General features: G+C 40.9%; 1 protein-coding gene across 4 annotated transcripts in view; it reads left to right on the top strand.

Annotated features, from left to right (window-relative positions):
• Positions 1-3,092: 3,092 nt before the first annotated feature.
• Positions 3,093-18,188, top strand: part of LOC126469267 (ATP-binding cassette sub-family C member 10) — a 392,679-nt gene continuing 377,583 nt past the window's right edge. For 2 of the 4 annotated variants that reach the window (XM_050096622.1, XM_050096619.1), the window contains exon 1: positions 3,189-3,285. In XM_050096622.1, the coding sequence (XP_049952579.1) occupies position 3,285 (1 nt within the window). In that variant the 5' untranslated portion in view covers positions 3,189-3,284. Of the gene's footprint in view, positions 3,153-3,188; positions 3,286-18,188 lie in introns of those variants that run through there. The other 2 variants (XM_050096621.1, XM_050096620.1) reach the window with 2 other exon arrangements.

The raw sequence follows: 18,188 nt of genomic DNA, 5'->3' as shown, positions 1-18,188 counted from the left end.
ACGTTAAAATCACCGATTTGAAGCGCTGAAACCACTCACGACACGTTCTTTCACTAATAGCGTCCTTACCGTACGTACTTGAGAGTATTCGATGAGACTCAGCCACTGTTTTCTTCATACTGAAACAAGACAGTAACATCTCCCACAAATGACGAGAATTAGGCACGTAAACTGAGATTTTCAATCAAGAACAACTTTATGACGCAGACACAAATCGACTAACGCTTGAACAAGGTAATCTTGACCTAGGTCCTATCTAACTGCCTGACGTCTGCGATCTGTTTCTTTCGACCGCTAATCACCGTTGTCGCCACCTATCGGCCAATGGCGGAAGCAAAGTTGTACACCTGGTATAAGTACTTGTCATCAGCAATGTAAAATTTTGACACTCACTGCATCCATGTGAGATTATCACAGTCAGATCCATGTTGTAATAAATAAATAAATAAATAAAGTCACACTTCACTGATTGGTCTGAGTCACCACATTATTACCAAAGCAGAAAAGACTCAACTGTGCATTTAAATACTACTCTACGAAGGATGCATTCTATAGCTGTACGATAATGGTGTCTGGTAAACAATTAGTAACTGTAAGCAACACTGAATTTCTTGGAACATAGATACTAAGGTATGCTTCATAAATAACAAATTAAGTACAACCTGCTATTGCATGAAAATGCTTACTGGCTGCTTAGCGTAAAAAAGGTAAAAAGTGTACATGCTGTAACTGCAGGGAATGTAGAAAATGAGGTGGCTCTAAAGTGGGTCATAACAAGCATATTTCACATAGCAAACCATGTCCACCACCCTTTGCGTATGGTGCTAGGCGTTACTGAAAAGTGTCGTACACCACCAAGACAGTTGGCACACAACATGTAATCTGAACTTACACGGTAACAGATCTGCAGGGCAATGATTTCAATATGTTTGTGACATCAAGAGAAAAGAGATGTCTGATTGAAGTTTGATGACCTTTATTGGAAAATTCTGTAGTCAATACAGTTGTAGATATTCCAGGAGGGACACACTACAAGTTTTCTGCCTCTTGCTGGGATGTGAACTCGTTGCTTTTGGCTGTGCAAATGTCTGTTGATAGATGTCACATAGAGGGCAGCACCTGTGCACACAGAGGAGTCTGGTTTCGCACTGCATCAGCTAGTGTTAGTTTTGTGTGGATCTGACCAGCAGTGGAGTGCTATTCTTGGGAGGAGCGTGCAGATATATACCATGGTTGTAGGGTGGCAGATGGAAATTCTCATGCTGCCCAACGTTTGTACATTCAGAAGTTTCTGAATAGTCGAGTGCCAGATTCATGCTCATTTACTGCCTTCCACTGGTTCCTATTAGAGACAGCTTCACTTGAGATACATTTTCCACTGACACATTCACGTAATAGCACATGTACATTTAAGGCCGACTTCATTTTGTGTTAAGGTGTGAATGCCTGATGGAGTGGTCATCGAGGCAAGGTGTGTACATCAGGGCTTGAAGAGGAAGTGTTAGCAATATTGGAAAAAACACCCTCAACAAAGTTATGGTGTGTTGCAGGGGAAATGGATGTAACTCATTCCACAATTTGGCATGAAGATGATTTTTACCCCTAGATGCTTCAGAAGGTTCACACCCTTAACCCAGACTATTTTCCTCGTCGAATTGAATTATGCCAGTAGTGTCCGCAAAGGTATGCCATTCTGAACCGTTTACTTTTTATGGGTGAGACATCATTTACAATAGAGGGTATGCTCAATAGTCACAGTCAACATTTGTGGGTATGAGAAAATTCACGAAGAGAACGTTATGGATGAATTACAGGCATACTTCAAATAACGTAATCCCTAACATAATAGTCAAGTTAGGCAAGCAGGAAATACTACAAGCTTTAAACACTAAATTTTTAGGAATTTGGTTAGATCAGCATCTTGAATGGGATAAACATATAGAATGGCTCAATAAAAAAAACTACATAAATGCTATTACATATTAAGAATGCTCAAAAATTCTTGCAGTGAAGAAACAGTGACGAGTCCCTATCGTTCATTCATACATAGTCTACTGCAATATGATGTCATATTTTGGGGATTTTCAAGTCTAGCAAAACACTTCTTTACTATTCAGAAATGAGCAATAAGAATTACAAAAGGGATTGCACCCAGGGAGTCCCGTAGGGAGATATTCAAAGAACTGAAAGTTATGGCTTTTCCATATATTTATGTCTACAGAAGTACATGCTTTTTTAAATTCCTTCCCTGGCGCTTTTCATTGAACAGTGATTATCACGACTATGAAACTAGAGAAGCACATAAGAAAGCCCTGTATCAAAAAAATATTATACATCACCCCAAAATTCTTTTTAGTGCCCTTGCCTTAAGAGTTAAAAAGAACCAAAGCTGCACATTTTTAAAAAGGAGGTTTAGAAAATATTTACAGTGTTGAGGAGTACATAAATTTTATGAATTTAAGGACATCCAAAACTTAAGTTAAACGTCACTGGATATAATGTAAACTTAGAATATGTTTGGTTCATGTATTGGGTTATCTGTATGGTTTTATATGTATCTGTATGGTTTGCTTTTGTTTGTGTACTTAATTATCCGCAGGAATTGTATACAGACATTATTATTTAAGTTTTTTTGTGTAAAGATATGACAAGTCCTATATCACTGAGCATGATAAAATGGATGATCAATAAACACGTGAATAAATACTTCAAAGTTTTAGTGCAATTTTTTTCTTTATATAATTTCTTAAGGAGAGCGTAAGTATAGTTATCTATGTGTAAACATTTGCTTAAAATTTTTTGTATGTAAACATTTCTGTCTTATAGTAGATATAAAATTTATAATCATAACATTAATTCATGCTATCTTATCATCGCGTGACAACTGACTTTCCGAATGTACAAAAATGATGAAATAGACCAATAAAATAATCAGAGAAAGCTGTGACTGGGAACAATTGCGTCTGTACTGCGGATGATTTCCGGCACTCGCTGAAGTTCTTGTGAGCCGAGAGTTCCCCACAGAACACAAGGCTGCTTGTAACTTCCCTGCTCCGTAACACAAGTTTAACTGCTTTTAACTTGTAAGGCTGTCATTCCCGCTAGTGTCATAGTGAGCCAGTACGGTGTTTCCACGGCCCATTTGTTTGTTGGTGAGATGGTCGTTATGTTTTCATGGCAAAAAGTTTCATTGTTTGAGGGCGAGCAATATCTTTGTCGGAGTGTCTGACTGATGCGTGGTGTTTTCATTGTCAAAGAGAAAGAGGTATTGCCGGCGTGACAGGAGTAAGTGTGAACGATGTGTAATGCAAATAAAGACTTAAGTGACTTGCTTCTCGTACGTCAGTACTATTTACGACATGAAACGAAACAGTAATAAACTTCTGTCTTTATTACATTTTGGGTACATCTGTGATGAATGAATGGTGGCATGTCGTAGTTGACAAAGCTTCAGGGTGTCTGTTGAATATGCAAAAATGTGTTCTGTTGTTGGTTTCCTATTATTGCAGGCTGTCACTAGCTGCCCTTTTCCCGATTACCCAAATCAACAACAATATTTTAATTTGCTGTTTTCCGTTATGTCTTGAGGGGCTGAGTTTATGGATAGTGTTCATAGAAAAGACTTCCACCGCAGTTTTGTAGGGTTTCGTCGTATTATCACATTGTAGATCGTACAATACCTTACGTGAACGTGTCTCCACTCGCTATCGATCACCTGCATAAATGGAAATGATTGTGCAGATAATATAAAATTCCTTATTACTTAATCCCAAGATTTAGTTGCTGGTATAAGCCACTGTAAGGATTTGGATAAGGAATTGGCTTCCTTAATTCCTGTTAGTTCGAATGGCATTGTGCTGCAACTGTCTCCATTTCACTAACACTCACTGATATCTTCAATACCTGTCATTTCTCTTACCAGTACCCATTAATTTTAGCTTTTGTGCCTCATTTTTATTCCCATCATATTACATTTGCCTGTGGCTGTTGTTGAACTCTTGTGTATGGATTATGTACACATGTTGCTTATATCTTTACTGTTAGTAGGAACTGATATTTGTTTGGATTTCCATTTCAGGAACAGTATATTTAATATTGAATTCAGTCTTCAAAACAACTACCAGTTTTTCTCTTGTTTACTTCTTTGTTAATAGATTCATTAATGACACTTCCTTCAGCATGTTGATTATGGATTATTGTGACTGTATTTTAGTTAAATTTCCACCTTGCTCAATACATGCATATGCCAATGACAACTTACACTCTTTAGTAAATTACTCCTGCAGAGTGAGTTTTATTTTATAATATCTGTTTGACATATTCTGACCAGCTGTAATTATTTTTGCTGTTCACAGCTAAGTATGATATGTTACTGATTTCAGAGCAATAGAACTCTTCTCCTGACATCCATACAAATGTCAAATCAATCGACTATGAAATACAGTGAGCACATTAAATATATATTTTTAATGTGTGCAGCAATGAAGAGTACAACTGTGTTTATATCAAAGAACTTTTATAATAGGCACCAACCAAATGAGGCTGTGCAGCTGTTAAAGACATTGACAGACCTGGACAACCACCTGCCCTATCCTCATGAAGCATGCTTATATAGTCTGTGTGTACAAATATTTTTGATGTATTTATTTTCATTGTATTGTGATGACAAGTACTGTATCATTGTAAGATGATCCCAGGGTGAACGGATAAGTGTATTGGGTTTCCTCCTTTACATGCATGCAGGTCAAGAAGAGAGAAAAGAGAACCACCTGTCTGAATATGAAGAGCTCAGATGTAAAACCACTTCTAAGCAAAGAAGGAAAAGTGGAAGGAGTATGTAGAGGGTCTCTACAAGGGCGATGTACTTGAGGGCAATATTATGGAAATGGTAGAGTCCTGTAGATGAAGATGAAATGGGAGATATAATATTGTGTGAAGAATTTGACAGAACACTGAAAGACCTAAGTTGAACAAGGCCCCTGGGGTATATAACATTCCTTTAGAACTACTGATGTCCTTGGGAGAGCCAGCCATATCAAAACTTTACCATCTGGCAAACAAGATGGATGAGACAGGCGAAAGACCCTCAGGCTTCAAGAAGAATATAATAATTCAAATCCCAAAGAAAGTAGGTGTTGACAGATGTGATAATTACCGAACTATCTCTTTAATAAGTTTACGGCTGCAAAATACTAACACAAATTCTTTACAGACGAATGGAAAAACTAGTAGAAGCAGACCTCGGGAAAGATCAGTTTGGATTCCGTAGAAATGTTGGAACATGGAAAGCTATACTGATCCTACGACTTATCTTAGAAGGTAGATTGAAGAAAGGCAAATCTACATTTCTAGCATTGGTTGACTTGGCGAAAGCTTTTGACAATGTTGACAGGGGTAAAATACAGGGGGCAAAAGGCTATTTACAATTTGTACAGAAACCAGATGGCAGTTATGAGTCGAGGGTATGAAAGGGAAGCAGTGGTTGTGGAGGTAGTGAGACAGGGTTGTAGCTTATCCCTGATGTTATTCAATCTGTATATTGAGCAAGCAGTAAATGAAACAAAAGAAAAATTTGGAGTAGGAAATACAAATCCATGGTGAAGAAATAAAAACTTTGAAGTTTGCTGATGACATTGTAATTCTGTCAGAGACAGCAAAGGACCTGGAAGAGCAGTTGAATGGAATGGACAGTGGTTTGCAATAATGATATAACACAAACTTCAACAAAAGCAAAACAATAATGGAATGTAGTCAAATTAAATCAGATGATGCTGAGGGAATTAGATTAGGAAATGAGACACTTAAAGTAGTAAAGGAGTTTTGCTATTTGGGGAGCAAAATAACTGATGATGGTCGAAGTAGAGAGGATATAAAATGTAGACTAGCTATGGGAAGGAAAGTGTTTTTGAAAAGAGAAATTTGTTAACAGTGAGGATAGATTTAGGTGTCAGAAAGTTTTTTTCTGAAAGCATTTGTATGGAGTGTAGCCCTGTACGGAAGTGAAAAATGGACGGTAAATAGTTTAAACAAGATGAGAATAGAAGCTTTTGAAATGTGGTGCTACAGAAGAATGCTGAAGCTAGATGGGCCGATCACGTAAGTAATGAGGAGTTACAGAATAGAATTGGGGAGAAGAGGAATTTGTGGCACAACTAGAAGAAGCGATTGGTTGGTAGGACAGGTTCTGAGGCATCAAGGGATCACCAATTTAGCATTGAGGGTAAAAATTGTAGGGGGAGTCCAAGGGATGGATATACTAAAAAGATTCAGAAGGATGTAGGTTACAGTAGTTACTCAGAGGTGAAGAAGCTTGCAGAGGATAGAGTAGCATAGAGAGCTGCATCACACCAGCCTGTGGACTGAGGACCACAACAACAACAGTTAAAGAAGGCATTCTCAGCATATAAACTGATGTTGAGATACATATGCCTCTGTGATAGCCATGTCATCATACTTCATGACAGATTAAAGCTGTGTGCTGGACCAAGACTTGAACTCAGAGCACTTGCCCGTGAAAGGCGAAGGTCCCGAGTTCAAGTCTCGGTCCGGCACACAGTTTTAATCTGCCAGAAAGTTTCATATCAGTGCACACTCCACTGCAGAGTGAAAATTCATTCTGGAAGCATATCATCATAACGTCAATAGAGCTTACTGTGTTAACTTCGTGGCGTACATGCTTCTTAAGACTTGTGGGTTGTCACAGGCATATATCTTAATGTCGATATATCTGTTCATATGTTTATAATGTCTTCTTTCCCTACATACATGCAAAATAGGTTTGTACAATATGTATTGTATGCGTACACTATTTGAAATGCACGCTGCAGTCTATAGTCAATTGACATGATAGTTATATGGGTGTCTGAAATTGGAGTTACATCACTCGTAAATTGATAAGGTGATGTACATATGAACAGGAAAAATGAAGTCAGCTGACTGAAACATGTCAGACATACACTGATCAGCCAGAACATTATGACCACCGACCTACCATCAGTATAAACCCATCCAGATGATAGCAGCATCACCTGTTGAGAAATGACTGCTTGTGACACACACACACACACACACACACACACACACACACACACGGTGCATATAGTATCAATGAGTGTGCTGTCTGTGTGTAGAGCAGGCTGAGTTTGCTGAGAGCTGATTGTGATGGTCCAGAGGCTCGGCAAGAGCACCTGGGAAACTGCACAACTTATTGGGTGTTGGAGAAGTCCTGTGATAAGTGTTTTCAACACATAGTGAAACCCTGTCCAGGCATCGTGGGCTTGGGTGGCCAACCCTCATTACAGATCATGGACGCTGTAAGCTGAGCAGACTGGTAAAACAGGACAGGCAGTGAACTGTGGTGGAACTAACATCAGACTTTAATGCTGGGCAGTGTACAAGTGTGTATGAACACACTATGCACCGAGCACTCCCAACCATGGGTCTCTGCAGCCGACGATCCATGGATGTCTCAGTGTTAAGGGTGATTCCCTGGTGACTCATGTTACATTTTGAAATCAGTGGTTAATTATGTTGACTCTCTTATCAATCTATAAACCTATATTTTCTTTTGTAAATCATCATGATGCATTGTATTATTCAATCAAAGACTTGAATTAATATTTAAGCAGTGAAGAGCATTGACATTTAAGAACAAGAAAGTAATTTATATTGTGACTCATATTACAAATTTGGGACATCTTATTGCTAATGCACAGTTTAGGTCAAAAATGTCCTCAAACTATTAGGGGTATGGAACCGGTTTTTATCATAGAAATTGCAAAGGTTGGCATTCAAAGGTCACAGAGTTCTAAGAATATTCATACCATTTAAAATATTGTAATATGTTGAAAAAAGTGTGCGACTCAATGTTACGTGACTCATGTTACTTGCTACTTATAGCTGGAAAAAGCTTTTCCTGTGAGCAGAGAAATAGAAATATGACATTATTTACCAAATAAGATAAAGTTTACATTAACATTTAATTTTTTAAACACTATGAAAAATTATAAGAGCATGACAACTGGAAAAATAAACTTTAAATTCAATTAAAATTCAAAGAATTGAAAATATCATCTTGCATTGACATCATTTGGGTAATTTTCTTTATAATTTTGTCCTAAGTGTACAGTATTTCATCACATTTTGCAGGCAATTTCCAGGAGTGACCACCACACTCCATTGCACTGATTAGATAAGAGTTTCCAAAAATTTCACGTACCTCTCCACCATAGAATTTACCAACATATTCTGCATTGTACCCAACTCCAAATTTTACACTTTCTATGGTCTCTTCAGTATGGTGGTCCACAGCAGGGAAATTCTTTGGAGACAGCAGATATGTTTGTAGTACTTCTTTCTTGTAGTGAAAGGAGTGAAGGCTTTTTATGTTTGGTACTGATGGTGCTAAAGAAAATATTTGAGCCAAATTGAGTTTCACATTGATTCCTTCAATTTCATCAGTAGACATATGAATAATCTGCATAGTTGTGGTACTTGCAGGTGCCAGGGAAAAAGTTAATGCATCACCTACTCTGAATTTTTGCCTTTTTAGTGCATTCTACACTTGCCATTTCGCTACTGCACCAATTCCATCTACAGCTCCTTTACTGTGGGATGTAGCAAAAAAGTTCCAATAGAATGATTGAAGTTGAGGTACAGCAGCACTATTTGTCTTTAAATTGTGGGGCAGGTCCAGCTGAGCAGATTGGAACCATCACATTTCCAGGTATAGTTGACAGTACCTTGCTAATGTATGCAATCACATTATCCTTGGAGTGGGTTAAGTTGTCTGAAAGAACGACAAATGGATGATGAGAACCTGAATGCCGCAGTGAAAATACTAACTTTTGGTTATGCACTTTGCACGTCATAATGATAAACCCAAGTGTAATTTTGGAATCATTTCATTTGGCTGATAATAAGATGCAGACTGAGCTCTCTTCATATAGCAATGAAAAAGAGACTTAGGGATTATAGAAATTATGTAGTTAGTTAGTTACTTTCATGTTTCATGGATCATTTTGCATGAAAAATCATCATGATGTGGAACGAGACATTTTACATTCAAATTGCAAATTAATTTGTACATCTATTTGTACCCCAAACATCACCATATAATTTTTTTCCGAAATGAAAACAAGATATACAGATTGAGTTAGCAATTCCTACCCACCACCTTTTACACATTACAAACATAGAAATTCTTCTGCGGAATAGAAGGAGTCGGCAAGAAGAAACTTTTTCGATGTATTTTCAAATTTTACCTTGCTGTCTGTCAGACATTTTATATCAGTGGATAAGTGCTCAAAAATTTTTGTTGCAGCATTGTGCACCCTTTTCTGTGCTAAAGACAACCTTAATGTTGAGTAATGAATGTCATTTTTTCTTCTCATAATTATATACCTCATTGTTCCTTTTGAACTGCAGTGGATTATTTACAGTAAATTCATGAGGGAATAAATACCCTGTGAAGCAGTAGTCAGAATGCGCAACACCTTAAACAGATGTCTACAAGATGATAATGGGTGAGCACCCCATATTATTCTTACAGCACATTTTTGGGAAGTGAAGAACTTCTTTCTTAAAGTAAAGTTACCCCCGAACATTATTCCATGTGACATTACTGAATGAAAATAATCAAAACACGGCACCTTACTGATTTCTCTCTCCCCAAAATTTGCTACGATTCTTAGTGCGAATGTGGCTAAACTAAGTTGTTTTAGGAGTTCCAAAATGTGTTTTTTCCAATTTAAATTCTGATCAATATGGACACCTAAGAATATTGAAGTTTCCACCCTAAGTATTATTTCATCACCATGTGTTACACTTATCACTGGTGCAGTACCCCTACAGATGCAGAACTGAATATGATGTGTCTTTGTGAAATCGAGGGTGAGACCACTCGCAGAAAACCTGTCAATGGTACTTTTGAGAATTTTGCTCACCGTTTCTTCCATTTCTGTATGTATACAGGAAGTGATTACAATACTGGTGTCATCTGTGAAAAGAACCAATTCTGCTTGTTGTACATTAGATGATAGATTGTTTACATATATGAGAAACAGTAGTGGACCTAAGATTGAGTGGACCTAGGATTGATCCTTGGGGAACCCCATGTGTGATTTCTCCCAAGTCAGAATTATGTCCCTGAATTGCGTTGGTTGAACTACTATGACGTACAACTTTCTGCATTCTTTTGGCTATCTAAGACATGATTCGTTGGTTGGCTATAACATCAATCCCATAAAACTTCAAATTATCTAGGCGTATACTATGATTCACACGATCAAGTGCCTTGGATAGGTCACAGAAAATACCTACCGGAGCTATTTTGTTGTTTAATGCTTGTAATATCTGGTGTACGAACATGTAAATGGCATTCTCAGTAGAAAACCCTTCTGAACCCCAAACTGTGATTTGCTGAGGATATTGTTGTTTCCAAGGTGAGATACTGTTCTAGAATACATCAGCTTCTCAAAAATTTTGGAAAATGAGGTCAACAGTGAAACAGATTGTTAATTACTTACTTCTCTGTTATCACCTTTCGTAAAGAGGGGTTTAACAACGGCACATTTTAGTCTCACTGGAAGAATGCCTTGAGTTAGTGATGCATTACATATTTTGGACAATACCGGACTTATTATATGGAAACAAATCTTTTGTAGTCTATTGGAACCACCATAAAAACCAGAAGAGCTTTTATTCTTGATAGGATGTATGACCCCTTATAATTTCAGAAGTAGAAGCTAGTGGTCCATTCATATGATGTAATTTTATGAGAGTTACTTATTCAACATATTGTTGTGACCTTTCTCTTGAACTGTTGGTCCCTATGCTTTCTACTATGTTTAAGAAATGATTGTTAAATACATTTGCTACCTGTGACTTGTCATTTATAACTCTTCCATTCAATTTAGTAGTAATGTTATCTTCTTCCGTGGTTGGTTGTCCTGTCTCTTGCTTCACTATATTCCATATTGCCTTAACTCTGTTGTCAGACATACTGATTTCTGACATAATGTGCATGTTTCTTGATTTTTTAATAACCTTTCTTAGTAATTTCGATTACTTTTTGTTGCGCATAACTACTACAGGGTCTCTACTTGTTCTTGCCAAAAGATACATTTCTGTTTTCCTTTTACAAAATACTTTAATTCCCTTAGTGAGCCATGATTTTTTACGTGGCTGTTTAATTTCCCATCCGATTAGCTTATGCGGAAATCTATTTTCAAATACTGGTATGAATTTATCATGTAATAGATCAAATTTTATATTGGCATTTGGTTCTTTATAAAATTCATCCCAGGTTGTTTCTTGTAAACTACACTTAAAAACATTCGTCTTGCAGTCATTAATGATTCTGACTGACTTCCACTGAGATGTATCCCCATTGTAAGGCACTATGTCATTTATCCTGATTGACTGTGCATCATGATCAGAGAGAGCATTTGTTTCTGGATAAACAGTTATTTTCTTGCTTTGTGCATAGTCAAAGAAAACATGAAATAGGGACCTACTGTCTTCTGTTTTTACTGTCTGTATTTCACTATATCAACTGCAGAGCCTTCTTCTTTGACTTTAATAATTTTAGAGCCCTTTTCTTCTATCTTCCAAACATACCACGATAAATTCACAATTTCTAGGTCATAAATTTTAAAGGTCTTTTTTGAAACCTCTACCATTCCAACATGTGTTACATTCATTCTGCCAACAAAGCTCACTGGGTGGCTGGCATATGATAATTGATAAAAATGTGCTGCTGTCAGCTGGAATATTATCATGTTTCTTATAAAGGCTGCTGATAGCATTTATGAAATTTTCATGATATTTACACGGACATATGTTATGAGGTAGTTTGCTGCTTAACTGAACATGTGATGGTTGTATTTCTACAAACTTAGATTGTTTGCATAAGGTGCAGGACTAAGTGACAAATATGAACTGTTCTTCACATTATTTTCTCTACCACTATTGTGTAGAAACCAGTTACCAAGTATCTAGTTTTACAACTAAGGTCTCTATTTTGTGGACTGCTGCCATGACTGAGTGTTTCTGACTTTTCATTTGATGAATTTCCATACAAGTCACTGAATAGCTTACGAACAACTATGACTTTATGCCGTGGTGAAGATGGCAAGAAAAAATTGGCTTGAGCCTTGGCTTTACCCAGAGCACTGTGCGTCTTATACGGTGACAAACCAGCTTTAAAAGGCTGCTGATCTTGCATCTTACGTTGCCTATGTTTCCTAACTCTCTCTCCTTAGTTTTGGCTCTTCTTTCTTCTAATAACAGTTGTTGCTTGTGTTGACTCATCTGCAGGAACTTTTGTTTGTGCTTCTGGTGACTTACTCTAGCTTCTTCCAGATGCTGCTTCTTAAATTCTTCGTATTTTTCTTCACTTTTTAACTTTTTCCCTTGTCTTTTTCTGTCTTTCTACTTGTGGCATGGTCTGATGAATCCTGATATCTTCTGCATTATGCTGATGGGAGGGCTCGAATCTATTGGTTTCCAGGGGAATAGCTTCTTGACACCTGTACTGCAGAACGGAGACAAGCTGGTGGCAGCTCCAGTATGCTCTGGGGAACATTCATGTGGGCACCATGATGGTCAAGGAGTACCATACACTGGTTGCAGACAAAGTAATCCCTTCATGATGATCATGCCTTCCAAAGGCAATGACATTTATCAACAAGATAATGTGCCATGCCACAGGGTCAGAAATATGAAGTAGTGGTTCGAGGAGCATGATGACGAGTTCCAATTGATTTCCTGGCTACCAACTCACCAGATCTGAACCTGATCGAACACATCTGGGATGTGATTGAATGTGGTGTCAGAACTTCTTGCCCCACCCCCACCCACCCCTTAATTAGGTGACTTCTGTGTGGAGATGTGGTGCCGGTTCCCTCTAGAGACCTACCAGAGCCTCGTTGCTTCCATGCCATGACGCAACACCGCTGTTATACGTGTCAGAGGTGGACATACTTGCTATTACGCAGGTGGTCATAATGTTCTGGCTGATCATGGTATATTATTATTTTTTCAGTATAAGGCAGTTTAAATAGTGTCCATTAATGCATTTTCTTTTTTACCCTACCTAATTGATTTAAAGATCTCCATTAAGGTACAGGAAATAGTTTCTGTGAAGTAAAGTCTCCTGATCAAACCTCTTTTCCAAGTAGAGGTCCAAGTAAAATGGGGAACCTAGTGCTTCATATCTAAAGCCTTTGCTGTGGAATTGATTCTGAACTGTTCATTCTCTTGATGTGACTAAATAACAGCTGTATGTTAATTGTAGGATTAAGTTAGGTCCATCGATTGACACACACACACACACACACACACACACACACACACACACACACACACACACATTAACATCTACTTTTTGATGAAATGGAGTGATAGCTGTGTATATATTCCAAACAAAGTTGTAACTCCTACTCATTACTATGTTCTACAGCCACTTATGAAACTAGGTTATGCCTGACCTGGTTTGTTTCACAGTTTTACGAAAAGGATAGATTGCTACTCACTATATAGTGCTGTTGCAGATAGGCAAAATGAAAAGACTGCTAAACAAGCGAGCTTTTGCCCAAAAGGCCTTCTTCTGAAGTAGACACATTCATGCAATCACAACTCACATGTTCATGACCACTATCCCTGGCCACCGAGACTGGATTGCGAGCAACTGCCCATGATGGGAGAAACCATCTTGGTGGTGGGGCTTAAGGAGCAGCCTAGGATGTGGAAGGGGAGGAATAACAAGATAGGAATGTGGGACGGTAAAGTACTGTTTGCGGGAGCACGCAGACACTTGGTGGGGACAGAGTAGGACAGCTAGGTGCAGTTGGAAGGTTAAGATGGTGGGTGGGGGGATGGAGAGAGCAGAAAAGGAGAGAAGTAAAAAGATTGTGGGTGCGTTAGTGGAATAGAAGGCTGTTTAGTGCTAGATTTGGAGCGAGGAAGGTGATACGTGGGTGAAGGACAGTGACTAATGAAGGTTGAGGCCAGTGGTGTTACGGTAACATAGGATATATTGCTGGGAGAATTCCCACCTGTGCAATTAAAAAAACGCTGGTGTTGGTAGGAACAATCCATATGGCACAGGCTGTGAAGCAATCGTGGAAGTGAAGAACAATGTGTTGGGCAGCATGCTCAGCAACTGGTTGGTCCAACTTTTTCTTGGCCACAGTTTGTTGTTAGCAATTCAAGCGGACAGATAGCTTGTTGATTTCCATGCCCATGCTAACACAGAATGCAGCACAGTATGTCACAGCTTAACTTGTAGATCATACAACTGTTTTCACAGGTAGCCCTGCCTTTGATGGGATAGGTGATGCTTGTGACTGGACGGGAGTAGGTGGTGTTGGGATCACGTAGGGGACAGGTATTGCACCTAGGTCTATTACAGCGATATGAGGCAAGGGCTAGGGAGGAGTGATGGAATACGGATGCACGGAAATATTATGTTGGTTTGGTGGATGGTAGAATACCATTGTGGGAGGGGTAGGAAGGATAATGGGTAGGATATTCCTCATTTCAAAGCACAATGAAAGGTACTCTAAACCCTGGTGGAGAATGTGATTCAATTGCTACACGCCTAGGTGGTACAGTGCCATGAGGGAATGCTGCTTTGTGGCGGGTGGTGGTTCTTTGGGAGATGATGAGTGGCTGGAGAGAGAAGGCATGAGGGATCTATTTCTGAGATAGATTGGTAGTGTAATTTTGCTCTGTGAAGGCTTCAGTCAGACCCTTGATATATTTGGAAAGAGGCGGCTTGTCACTACAGACGAGACAGCCACGAGTGGTTAGGCTATGTGGAAGGGAGTTCTTAGTATGGAATGAGTGACAACTGTTGAAATACCCTCAGGGGGCTCAGCATTTAGTTGCTGGCTACAGGCTTGGCGACCCCGGGGTCCCTGAGCTGGGGAATGGGAAGCGCCACCAGTCCTCAATACTGTAAGCTCTGAGCGTGCTTCAACGATCTCAAGGTGTGCTGTGCACGGAGGAGACGCATGGCCGTTGACGTAGAACAGTTGCTAGCAGGCGACCTCTGGGGAACCTGCCGCCCCCTGGTTGTATTAGGCTTACCCGGGCAAGCGGGGCTCTGTCTGGGTGGACATTGCTTTCCATAGCTGCTTGTGGGACCACCATGAAAAGAAATATGAATAGTGCGCAATCACGAGTCTCTAAGAAAGGAAAGTTCAATGCTTTAACGTATGACCCCCAATTGTTCCCTTCCCTGCCCACACCAGGAGAGGAACGGCGGTCTAAATTACCTGGTGAGACGTATTCTTCTCAATTTCTGGTTTGCAGCCGAACAGATGGGGACTCGTTTCTGACCACAAAGCCTCAGTTTTTTGTGGAAAATTTAGAGGACAAGTTTGGTGAAGTTGAGTGCATGTCTAAAATGAGGTCTGGAGCAGTTCTCATACAGATAGCATCCCAAGCACACTCATGGGCATTGCTTGCTTGTGACAAGCTTGGTGATGTTGCAGTCTCCATTACACCTCATAAGAGCCTCAATATGGTTCAGGGACTTATTTTTCATTGCGACCTGTTGTTGCAGTCTGACGAAGAGCTCTGTGCAAATCTGGAATGCCGCGGTGTCCACTTTGTAAGACGTGTCTTCAGGAGACCTAAAGATAGTAGGGTCACCACCGGCACCTTCATCTTGGCTTTCGAGGTTGACACCCTGCCTGAGAAGGTCAAGGTGATGATATATCGATGTGATGTTAAGCCTTACGTCCCTCCTACCATGCGCTGCTTTAAAAGTGCTGGAGGTTTGGGCATATGTCATTGAGATTTGACGCCAACCCTACCTGTCGGGATTGTGGACATGCCTCCCACCCCAACGTCCCATATTCGCCACCCCCTGTTTGTGTCAACTGCAGACAGAAACATTCACCTTGCTCGTCAGACTGCGCGGTTTATCAAAAAGAACAGAAGATTATGGAGTATAAGACCTTGGACAGGCTCACTTACACAGAGGCTAAACGCAAGTACGACCGACTTCACCCTGTGCACATTTCATCGACGTATGCTGCAGCAGCTTCGATGTTGCCATCCCTGGCGATAAGCCCCCAAGCTCAGCTGGAACGGATGGTGAGTCGGCGGCTCATGTGGATCCTCAAAGCTTGGGGCCTCCTGGCCCAGCGACAGGAGGGCTTCCGTCTGGGCCGTTCAGCGATCAACAATTTAGTCTCGCTAGATTCGGCTATTCTTACAGCTTTTACTCAGCAAGAACATCTAGTTGCTGTTTTCTTTGATCTTTGGAAGGCGTACAATACCACTTGGCCCCATCATAACCTTGCTACACTGCACAAATGGGGCTTACAGGGTCCACTTCCGATTTTTCTATGGAATTTTCTCTCCAATCACTCCTTTCGGGTTAGAGTTGGCACTTATTTTAGCTCTGCTCATATTCAGGAGAACGGTGTCCCGCAGGGCTTGGTTCTCTGTGTTCCCTCTTTTTGGTGGCGATTAATGGTCTTGCGGCTGCGGTGGGCTCCTTAGTCTGTTCCTCTCTATATGACGATCACTTTTGTCTTTATTACAGTTCCCCAAGCACCAGTGTCACTGAACGGCAGCTGCAGGGAGCTATCCATAAGGCACATTTTTGAGCATCCAACCATGGTTTTCAGTTCTCAGCCTCTTAAGACCTGAGTGATGCATTTCTGTCGTCGTCGAACGGTCCACCTCCATCCAGAGCTCTACCTTGCCAATGAACTCCTTCGTATTGAGAAGACGCATTGCTTTCTTGGCATGCTGTTTGATGCTCAGCTCACATGGACACCTCATCTTTGTGAGCTTAAACAACGGTGCTGGCGGTACCTCAACATCCTTCGCTGCCTCAGCCACACCATTTGGGGGGCTGCACGAACAACCCTCCTACAGCTCTATAAGGCCTTAGTCCAGTCCTGTCTCGACTACAGGAGAGTGGTGTACGACTCAGCAGCACCTTCAACGTTGCGGACCCTCGACCCATTTCTCCATTGTGGCATCAGATTGGCAACAGGTGCCTTCCGCACTAGTCCGGTGAATAGCACTCTTGTAGAAGCTGGCATCCCTCCCTTACGCTTACGCTGACAACAGTTGCTTGCGTCATACATCGCCCGCGTCCATGCCTTGCCCGACCACCGAAACCATAGGCTCCTTTTTCCATCTTCTGCACTCCCCTCCCCAAGACGGCGGCCTAGGTCGGATCTCCTGATCGCGGTCCGTGTTCGTTCCCTTCTCTCGTCACTCGAGTCCTTTCCCCTTCCTCCATCCTTTCGGCCCTCTTCTTCTACCCCTCCTTGGTCCCTCCCTCGCTTGCGGCTTTGCTTGGATTTGTCCTGCGACTCAAAGTCCTCCGTTCCACCTGCCAGTCTTTGTCAACAATTCATGGCTCTTCTTGCCTCGTTTCGCGATGCAGATGTAGTCTACACCGATGGTTCTGTAGTCGATGGACGCACTAGGTTTGCTTTCATCTGTGGTGACTATGTTGAGCAGCATTCCCTGCCTTGTGGGAGCAGTGTTTTCACTGCGGAGCTGGTTGCTCTTTATCGTGCACTCGCTCACCTTTCCTCCTGCACTGGGGAGTCATTTGTCACATGCAGTGACTTCCTGAGTGGATTGCAAGCACTCAACCAGTGTTTTTCTCGGGACCCTTTGGTGCGCGGTATTCAAGATGCTGTTTTTGCTCTCGCCGAGTGTGGTCGTTTGGCGACATTTGTGTGGACCCTGGGCCATATCGGCATTCCAGGAAATGAATGTGTCGATCGGTTGGCCAAGCAGGCCACCACTTCGCCATCCCTGGAGCTTGGTCTCGTGGAAAGAGACCTCTGGTCAGCCCTACATCGCAAGGTCCGCGATGTCTGGAGCTCTGAATGGTCTGTCTTGAACACGCCAAATAAGCTCCGCATGGTAAAGTCGTCCACGGCCATAAGGCACTAATCGTTGAGGAGCACGCGTAGGGACTCAATTGTTCTCTGCCGTCACCGAATTGGACATACATGGTTGACCCACAGGTATCTCCTTCGCCGTGAGAACCCGCCCAAGTGTCGCTGTGATGCAGGGCTGACAGTGGTCCATCTTCAGAAGGACTGTCCTCTTTTAGCCCTCTTGTGGCTGTCCTTTAATTTACCAGCTGCACTTCCTTCAGTTCTAGGTGACGATGCCTCTATAGCTGACTCGGTTTTACG

The sequence above is a fragment of the Schistocerca serialis genome, chromosome 1 (assembly GCF_023864345.2).
Source record: "Schistocerca serialis cubense isolate TAMUIC-IGC-003099 chromosome 1, iqSchSeri2.2, whole genome shotgun sequence".
In the NCBI taxonomy this organism is placed as follows: domain Eukaryota; kingdom Metazoa; phylum Arthropoda; class Insecta; order Orthoptera; family Acrididae; genus Schistocerca; species Schistocerca serialis.
This window is presented reverse-complemented; position numbering and strand designations above follow the sequence as displayed.